Source organism: Pelecanus crispus, chromosome 1, assembly GCF_030463565.1.
Source record: "Pelecanus crispus isolate bPelCri1 chromosome 1, bPelCri1.pri, whole genome shotgun sequence".
NCBI classification, from domain to species: Eukaryota; Metazoa; Chordata; class Aves; order Pelecaniformes; family Pelecanidae; genus Pelecanus; species Pelecanus crispus.
Window position 1 is genome coordinate 43,489,728 of NC_134643.1, and position 9,320 is coordinate 43,499,047.

The 9,320-nt window shown below is 42.5% G+C and overlaps 1 protein-coding gene across 2 annotated transcripts; it reads right to left on the bottom strand.

Annotated features, from left to right (window-relative positions):
- Positions 1-542: 542 nt before the first annotated feature.
- KRR1 (KRR1 small subunit processome component) lies at positions 543-8,277 on the bottom strand. Of its 2 annotated transcripts, none has more exons than XM_075711605.1 (10): positions 8,186-8,277; positions 7,462-7,637; positions 6,828-6,962; positions 6,481-6,606; positions 6,302-6,385; positions 5,619-5,675; positions 4,935-5,105; positions 4,688-4,765; positions 4,476-4,569; positions 543-1,491 (listed from the first exon to the last, which is right to left on the bottom strand). In XM_075711605.1, the coding sequence occupies exons 1-10, from the start codon at positions 8,268-8,270 to the stop codon at positions 1,349-1,351; spliced, it is 1,149 nt and encodes a 382-aa protein (XP_075567720.1). In that variant the 5' UTR covers positions 8,271-8,277; the 3' UTR covers positions 543-1,348. The 2 variants fall into 2 exon arrangements, with proteins under 2 accessions (XP_075567720.1, XP_075567728.1); XM_075711613.1 differs by lacking the exon at positions 543-1,491 and adding an exon at positions 4,082-4,191.
- Between the last annotated feature and the right edge of the window lie 1,043 nt (positions 8,278-9,320).

The window sequence follows — 9,320 nt, forward strand, 5'->3', positions numbered from 1 at the left end:
TGCCGCTTATGAACAATGCAGTCCCTTAAAAGGATCGAGTGTTTCTTCCTTAACAATTAAGTGCATTACTGAAAAGCACGCTAAGGCTAATGTCGTTCCCTACCCTGAAGGACAAGCGTCTCAGCAACAAGCACCTTAACAACAAGCCAGTACATGTGTGTTGAGAAGTAGCTATTTAACCACATGTATTCTAAATTCTTATATATGCAAAAAAGGAAATGGCTGTGTTTTCACTTACTAGTGTCAAGTAAAAGGTCACTAACCTAAAAGCAGCAAGTTGCAACGTTCCAGCATAATCATTTCCACTGCATGTGCCGGTGATCAAAATCCCAAAACCTGGCAAAAACACTCCAACACAATCATGAAATTGGTGTGGCTCTACCACCTCCTATTCATTACATCTGCTTCTTTATTCTCAGATGTATGAAATAAGCAACATCTGTTCTTCCAGTGAACTTTATTTCATTACAATTTGCATTTTCAGGAACTAAAAACCTCTAGACTTCCTTTAAAAAAGGGTAAGGGCCTCAAAAAGAAAAAAAAAAAAAAAAAGAGGAACACAATTTCTTAGACTTTCTTGCAAGCAAGAAATAAATTAAGAATATACTTTAAGGAAGGTAACAAGACTTTATGCTTTCCCTGCAGCACATTCAGTATGGAAAGATACTTGCTTTGTACCACATTCTGTCTAACAACCTCCAGGATAATGCTAATAAATTACAGCTTATTAATGGAGTTCAATTAAGATTATGGTTTGTCTAATTCTCACTTGAAGCTGTGAGCTTGTTTCCTGGAAAACTACATGTAGGTTGCGCAGTAGATGACTAATTAAAGGATTTAAGAACAATGTATTAAAATAGTTTATTAACACCAAGACAAGACACGCAAAAATAATCAGCTTTTACAGAAACAAAAGCATAATATAGTAATAAATCTTGCCTGTTTTGCAAAAGTTATCACCATAATTGAGGCTGCATATAGTCTGGTAGTCTTTCACAGAAGAATTACCTCAAACTCCCACCGAGTCCTCTGACCCTAATGTTAAATATCCTGCATCAAATTCCTAAATGTTTCTATTACGAAACCTTGCCTTTAGGCAGATGGGTATTATCCAAATACACTCTCTTACTTTCTCAAACACCACAGCAGCGCAGATTTTCTCCACCAGCCTTGGCAATTTTGCACAGCTGCTTTAGGTCCACTCATTAAAGTGTACTTATGAAAAGAGAATGATCTTTCTACCTAGTCTTTTCTTGTCCACTTTATACTGACAGCAAGAAGTCTCTAATCTTCCAAGTGTGAAAATGTTCATTAACATGGGAGAAAAGTGAGCATCTCAGGTGGTGAATTACTTCTTTTTCTTTTTTTTCTTTTCATCTGCTGCCATTTTTAACTTGACTTCTTCCACAGGAAGTGCTCCTAATTTCTTCTTCTTTGCATTCTTTACCTTTTCCTTGATAGCTTCAATATCAATTTTTTTCTCAGTGGAGGCTACATAGTAAAAAACACAAAGATAACAGACATGAATTTTACTTTTTCTAAATTTTAACAGTCTACAAGATGACTTCATATGTAAACACAGTGGCACTGGTTAGGACTCGTATTTGCTAATGATTTTATAAACTATTCTAATAATAATTTTTGTTGAAACTAGTATTATCCACAAACATCTTTCAGCAGAATTCAAAGGAGAAGAGTTGTCTAAAAAATCCTATACAACTGCATTTGAACACAGATGCCACACACTGCACACATACAAACTATTATCACTCACTCTCCTCAGACCACAAATGTAGTCCTCCTGAAATTAATACATACACACTCTCTTGGACATAGGCCTATTGGCTTGATTGGTCTCACATAAGAACAGAGGAAATTAATTACTGAGTTCTTACACCCATGGAAGCTTTCACGGTATTTTGTCTTTCTGCATGTAACTAAGGTGGTAGGATCCCAAACATGCCTGTCTCATCCTTACACTCTTTCCCTGGCCATCCATTAACGGCCGCTGTCAGAAACAGGATGGGGTGGACTGAGGGGATATGATACAGATCTTTGATCTGATCCCTGCATGAAGACCTTTATAAGAGACTTCTACAGGGAGTGCCAGAGTACTTAAGTAACACTTAATGCTGAGCAAAATGAATAACCTACTCTTATGTTCATCTAGGTGATGGTATTTTCTCTTTTGGGCATGAGTCATGAGTTTGGATCTAACTCTTCTCACACAGTTAATTCCTACATTTCAGAGTGGGTACTGGCTGTCCTTCTTGAATCTCAGTTCTTCTCTACATATAAAACGGTAATTTATTCTTGGAAGACCAAAGGATTTCAGGTCAAAAGACACAGCAGCTAGAAAAGCACAGTATTTGAGATACAATACAGTCAATAGCAGGATTATTGAAAATTTACTGCCATCACAAGAGAGTACTGTATCAATGCTGCAGAACACATGCTTTTCGAGAAACATGAACTTTTCAGTTAATAAGAAACTGTGTAATATATAGTGTAATAATATATGTACATAGTATAGCTAATACAAAACATACATACTATATCTAATACAATCCAGAAAACTGAAGACTTGTTTCTCTAGTGTGTAAAAAACCAAATTATCTGAGAACACAAGTTCTTACCCTGCATATAGTGTGGTTTTACTTTAACTTTTAGAAAAGCTATTTACTCTATCTTGAATCATAGAATGGTTTGGGTTGGAAGGGACCTTTACAGATCCATCCAGTCCAACCCCCCTGCAATGAGCAGGGACATCTTCAACTAGATCAGGTTGCTCAGAGCCCCATCCAACCTGACCTTGAACGTTTCCAGGGATGGGGCATCTACCACTTCTCCGTGCAACCTGTTCCCATGTCTCACCACCCTCATTGTAAAACATTTCTTCCTTATATCCAGTCTAAATCTACCCTCTCTTAGTTTAAAACCATTACCCCTTGTCCTATTGCAACAGGCCCTACTAAAAAGTCTGTCCCCATCTTTCTTATAGGCCCCCTTTAGTACTGAAAGGCTGCAATAAGGTCTCCCCGCAGCCTTCTGTCCTCCAGGCTGAACAACCCCAGCTCTCTCAGCCTGGCCTCATAGGAGAGGTGCTCCAGCCCTCGGATCATTTTGGTGGCCCTCCTCTGGACCCGCTCCAGCAGGTCCATGTCCTTCCTGTGCTGAGGGCCCCAGAGCTGGACGCAGCACTCCAGGTGAGGTCTCACCAGAGCAGAGCAGAGGGGCAGAATCACCTCCCTCGACCTGCTGGCCACGCTGCTTTTGATGCAGCCCAGGATTCGGTTGGTTTTCTGGGCTGCGAGTGCACATTGTGGCTCATGTCCAGCTTTTCATCCACCAGTACCCCACATCCTTCTCAGCAGGGCTGCTCTCAATCCCTTCACCCCCAGCCTGTATTGATATCGGGGATTGCCCCGTCCTAGGTGCAGGACCCTGCACTTGGCCTTGCTAAACCTCATAAGGTTCACACAGGCCCACTTTTCCAGCTTGTCCAGGTCCCTCTGGACAGCATCCCGTCCCTCAGGCATGTCAACCGCACCACTCAGCTTGGTGTCATCTGCAAACTTGCTGAGGGTACACTCGATCCCACTGCCTATGTCATTGATGAAGATATTAAACAGTACTGGTCCTAACATGGATCCCTGAGGGACACCACTTGTCACCGGTCTCCATGTGGACACTGAGCTGTTGACCACTGCCCTCTGGATGCGACCATCCAACCAATTCCTCATCCACTGAACAGTCCATCCATCAAATCCATCTCTCTCCAATTTAGAGAGAAGGATGTTGTGGGGGACTGTGTCAAAGGCCTTACAGAAGTCCAGATAGATGACATCCATAGCTCTTCCCTTGTCCACTGATGCAGTCACTCCATCATAGGCCACTAGGTTGGTCAGGCAGGATTTGCCCTTGGTGAAGCCGTGCTGGCTGTCTCGAATCACCTCCCTGTCCTCCATGTGCCTTAGCACAGCTTCTAGGAGGATCTGTTCCATGATCTTCCCAGGCACAGAGGTAAGGCTGACCGGTCGGTAGTAGACTGCTTCCCCAGTCCCCGTCTTGCGGTCCATCCACATCTTACACCAATACTTACTTGTAGCATAAGTTTTCAGTAAGTATTGCTTTTGGGTTTCTTTTTCTTAACAGAAAAGCCATTTGAATGCAAAAGTTATGGCAGCTTCACTACAAGATGGAAAGCCAAAAATTGATGTAGTCACAACAACCAATTGAGATGGCTGTCCCAGTATCTCCATCAGGAAAATGTTCTACAGAGAACTGTCATTTTATAGGTGCAGAGTTACGGGCTGCATGATCTTTCCACTGTCCCTGGCAACTCTAGGCATGGATTTAACCACTAGGATTTTTTTGCGTGACCTCTCTTATTTCCTACAGCAGTATCTCTGAAAAGTCAGTCAGCCTAGGAATCAACAGCAGGATTTAGAACAGGAAAAAAACCAAATGGTTACCTTTCTTTGTTTTCACAACTGGCTTTTCCTTCGGTGGGATAAAAGCTTTATTTCTTTCTTCTTGTCTTTTCTTGATTGCATCTGCTTGCTTTGCCTAGAGTTACCAATAAAAAGGTCAATTATCAATAGAGCAGGGCAAAAGGGACAAAAAAAAATTTCCAAGTCAGCAGTCAAATACTTTTTAACTGAACAGCGGGTTAGAACAACTTTACCTTTATCTCTTCCATTCGCTTTCGTTTCTTCTGTCTGTCTTTCAAGAAGTATTCACCACTTGCCAATTCTTTATCAATCTGCGTAAGACAAGTACCAACAAGCTTTAGATAATTATGCAGCACAAACCAGATGTATAGTATAAGGAAATCAGAACTTGACAGAAAAGGCCTCCCAACCTCTTGTTACCAAGAACAAGATTTCAAATTGTGCTGTATTCCTGCATAACCAAATAAAGTTTCAGCTGACCTGGCTTTCTGGCTGCGGAGGTGGGAATGGTGTGTACTCCTTCTTAGTATTTTTCTTCTTTGGCTCCTTGCGTTTTTTCAAGTTCTTCCGCTTGAACTTAGGCAAAAATCTTTCCCAACTTTGTGTCCTCAGTTCAGGGTCTTTTGATAATTCCCTTTTGATCATCAAAGTCTTCAGTAGTTTTAGAATGTCACAAAGAAGTTATTAAAAATATAGTGTTACAGCAGTAGCCAAGAGCTCCAAAATACAAGTTTTACTAAACTTTTTTACAGTGAATATGCTACATCCGAAACTTCCATCTCTCACTTCAGTAAGAGCAGAGGTGTTTAATTATGAACAGCGGAACCAGAAACATAGATATGTCTCAAAACAGGAACAGAATGCACTGGACAAGGTGCCTCACTTTATACGAACAAGTATCAAGAAACAATCGAAGAGAGGAAAGTTTATACACACTTTTCCTTTGATGTTTTCTCAGATACTGTTAATAATATTATGGCTTATGGCGATATATCCTGGTAAAACGGAAGATATGAAACTCAGGGTTTTTCTGAAGAAGCAGCACACTACAGAAATTCTTAAAAATAGATTACCACACAGAAGCATGTGAAGTATTAACATACAACTCTCTGAGAAGAAACAGTACTTTCTTGTAAATAAAGATGCACAATGGACCACACTAACCTTAATGTTATAAATGGGATGTATATTCTTCATGGTGTCCAGAACAACTTTTCTAACCTGTATTTAATAATAATAATAAAAAAAAAAAAAAAAAAAAAAAAGAACAGAAAACTCAGCTAGTATTTCATATTCTAATCAACTAAAATACCAGGTATACTATCATGCTTCTTCTCCCCACCCCTGCCCACAAAAGTAGGTAGATTTAAAAAGCTAACACACGTGTCTAAGTGGAAGGTACAGCACTTCAGAAATATCAGTAACATTGTCATGTTTCTAATACACTCCGGCACGCCCCACAAACATTACTTTCATGTTACCATGGATTTTATGGTGTCACTCTTCTCCTACATAGTTACTAAAACCATATTAGGTATTTCTTAAGGTTATATATCATTAACTCTGCAGTATTTTCACTCTTACCAGAAACTACAAAAATTCTTGCTAGAAAAACCCAACAGTATTTCACAAATACATTTTTACTTCCAAGACAGAAAGATCTCAAGAGTCTAAACAAAATCCAGCAGCTAAGATGCTAAGACAACGGACATTCATGTAAATGTAGCTTACTAACACACAGCTGAAAAGCCACTGAGATGCTCGTGAGGTTGCCAGATTTTGCCTCGTCTGTCCTCGAGCTGGGCCCAGAAGTATACTACACAAACCACTCACCTGCCTCCCCTTACCTCTTTTAGCCCACTAAAGGGTCCAAGAGCTGAAACAGTGTTGCCTTGCACCATAATATAACAGTTCGTTAACAGTTCCAGGGCCTACACAAAAAAAAGAAATGAAGTAAGTGTAAACTGAAGACCTGACACAAATTTGGGTGTAAGAGTTTTCTGGTTACTACACCTATCAGAAATACCTTCAGAGTAGATCCTTTTGGCCCAAGAAGTCGTCCTCTTCTTTTTATAAAGGTGTCCCTCTTCCTCACCAGAGAGCCTATTTTAATGATGTCACATGCAACATCATCCTGAAGGATACGAACTGCCTAAAGAGAAAAGCAGCAGGCAATATCATCTGAACGCAAACGGATTATTCAGAAGAGTCAAGACAATACTGCAGTTTATTCATCTCTCTTCACTTTCAGAAATATTTACTTTAAATATTTTATTTTACTTCACGCACTTGAAAATGCTACATTTTTAAAATGTACTGTTTTATAAGTATTATGATAGAATTTGATACAAACTTCCAGGATTTAATACAGACCTGTTCAAATGGAACACTTCTTGCCAGAAGTTTTATTAAATCTCTAGCCCTGATGATTGCATATGGATCAAAAGTCTTCTTAGTGGTAGCGACAGTCATGCTTCCTTCAATTAGATCCAGTGTTGCATTCACATACTGCAGTATTTCAAAAGAAATAGTGAATCAACCTCTAAAGAACCTCAGAATTCATCTTTGGCAGTAATAAGTTAACAAACAGAACACTACATACTGAATGGAGATCCATTTTCCAAAATTCCTAATGTGACTTTCAGCTTAAGGAAATTCACACATAGACATGCACAAAATAAACCTGAATATACAAGTCACAAAGCCCGAAACACCACCACTTTCGTCTCCTTGAATTCAGGTGCAACAAAGTTGTCAGCATCTAGATGACAAGATGCTTGCTGCTGCAAAGAGATTTGCTGACAACATCTGTAAAGAACTGCAAGTCTGGCTACACAGACCTTCACTGATTTCAATGCAGTAAAAAAATAACACTAAACACAAGCACAGTAGAAACACATACAAATACAGTATCAGAAAAGCTACTTGCACTATTTTTATAAGCTTAAGTAACACCCATATCTCCCAAAAGATAAAACATAGTATCATAATTCATAAGTATGCATACATGTTCACCCAAGGCTTTCTGGACGAGGGGCCAGCACTCTTTCAAGTACGCTTCTCGGTACTTTGGGAATAATGTTGCAAAACTGCTTTCTTCCAGCAGCCCTTTGGGATTATCTTCTCTTGTAAAGGCTGGCTCTTTCCATCCATCGGGCACAGTGAGAAGTTCAGATTCATCAACTGTTATGGGTATTAAAAAAAAAAAACAGTTGTTTTTTTCCTTCTCTTTCATCAGTGACTATTACTTCTCCTCCCCGTTTAACTACAAAAGATACAATAACTGAAAGCAGGGACACAAAGTTTCGTTTAATACTCGGTTGAATGTGTTTTGCATCTCATCTGACCTTACAGAAGTTACGGGTTTAAGGTATTTAGTAAAAAAGAAAAATAAAAACTGCGCAACTGAAATAAGCGTTGTAGACAGGAATATTACACGAGCAACCAGAGCACTCTGAGGACGGGCACACCACAAGGCACCCCACAGCCGCCTCTACCCTACCCCAGCGCCGCAGGCCGGGAAGCAGCCTGCTTTCCCCACGCTGCCTCTCCGCGTACACGAAATCGCGGCCCAACTCCTCAGCCCCGCGTTGTTTTAGGAAACCGGAGGGACCCCTGGCGCCGGGACGGGGCGGTGGGCCCACGGCCACAGCGGGGAACCCTCAGCCCAAGGGCTTCCCGGCGGGCCGGCGGCCAGCCCTGCACGGACCCAGACCCTCACCCCACCCCACCTGCCGCTGCTTTCTTTTTGTTTTTGTTTTTTTGTTTCTCTTTTTGCTTCGCTTCGGCCTCGGTCGCCTCAGGGGGATCCGCCATGTCTGCCCGCGCGCCGCTCACCCGGCGCCGGAAGTGCGGCCCGCCGGAAGGGGCGGGGCCGGAGGCGGGGCCGGGGCCGCGGTGCAGGCCGGGAGCGGTAGTCCCGGCGGGCGGCGGGCCTGAGGGCACTGGGCAGGCGGGGGGCACTGCGCGGTGGAGCGGTAGCTGCTAAGGCTTTGCGAGTGGCTTTAACGTTTGTATGCAGAACAGTACGCGTTTTCCTACTGGGTTGTCCTTCCGTGGGAGCAAAAAAAGCGAAAATAAGAGTGGTGTGAACCGGGCGGGATGCCCGCTCTGCCTCCCAGCGAGGGGCAGTGCCGGCCTCTGCCGTGTGGGTCACGGTGAACGCACGTAGGCGTCGGGTGCTGCAGGCCGCGTGCCAGGTCGAAGCATCTCCTTGCTGCTTGGGAACACCAAAAATTCCTGCTGCTCTCCATCAGGGTGACTTTACCTCAAGGTGTGTCTGCACCTGGGCGACAGCGGCTCCTGTGAACGCAGCAGGGTCTGCCTCAAGCTGGCAAGGGTCTGGTGCGTGGTTACGCTGCTGGAGGCCTCACTCACTTCCCCAGTGTGGCTCTGCAGCCCCTTTTGGACTCTGTGCCTCTGCTCTGCTTACAGGCACGGGCTCTAAGAAATTTAACATCGCAGTTGAGGTGAGAGGCGTGTAGCAAGCGTCTTGCAGTGGAGGTGAGGGGTGTATAGCAAGTGTCTTCTTTCCTTCCTCCTCTTTCATGTGAAACCTCTTTTCCAGCCACGCTCTTCAGCTTCGAATTTTCTATTGCTATTATGCAATGCAAAGGAAAAAAGGACCAGCATCATCAAAATGTAAACTGAAGTACATTGATGAATACTTGAAGTACTTCAGTGCTCGTAACTAAAGAAAACGTGTTCCCAATGAGACCTAATTATTCAGTTGAATAACATAATTTAAGGTTCTCTGGGGGATGCTCTGCATCTTCCTCCCTCCCCCTTCCTGTACCTGTAACTGAGCATTTTCTTCAGTAAAAAAGCAAGAACATGCCTCCTCCGCTCTCTTTTATGGGGACCATT

What these genes read in the sequence shown, in the direction of transcription:
- KRR1 (XM_075711605.1), bottom strand. Translation starts at nt 8,270, where the DNA reads ATGGCGGATCCCCCTGAGGCGACCGAGGCCGAAGCGAAGCAAAAAGAG. An exon ending in AGAAAGCCTTGGGTGAACAT is followed by an intron (nt 6,963 to 7,461) that starts GTATGCATACTT and finishes GAAATACTGCAG; the next exon opens with TATGTGAATGCAACACTGGA. An exon ending in CTCCGCAGCCAGAAAGCCAG is followed by an intron (nt 4,766 to 4,934) that starts GTCAGCTGAAAC and finishes TGTCTTACGCAG; the next exon opens with ATTGATAAAGAATTGGCAAG.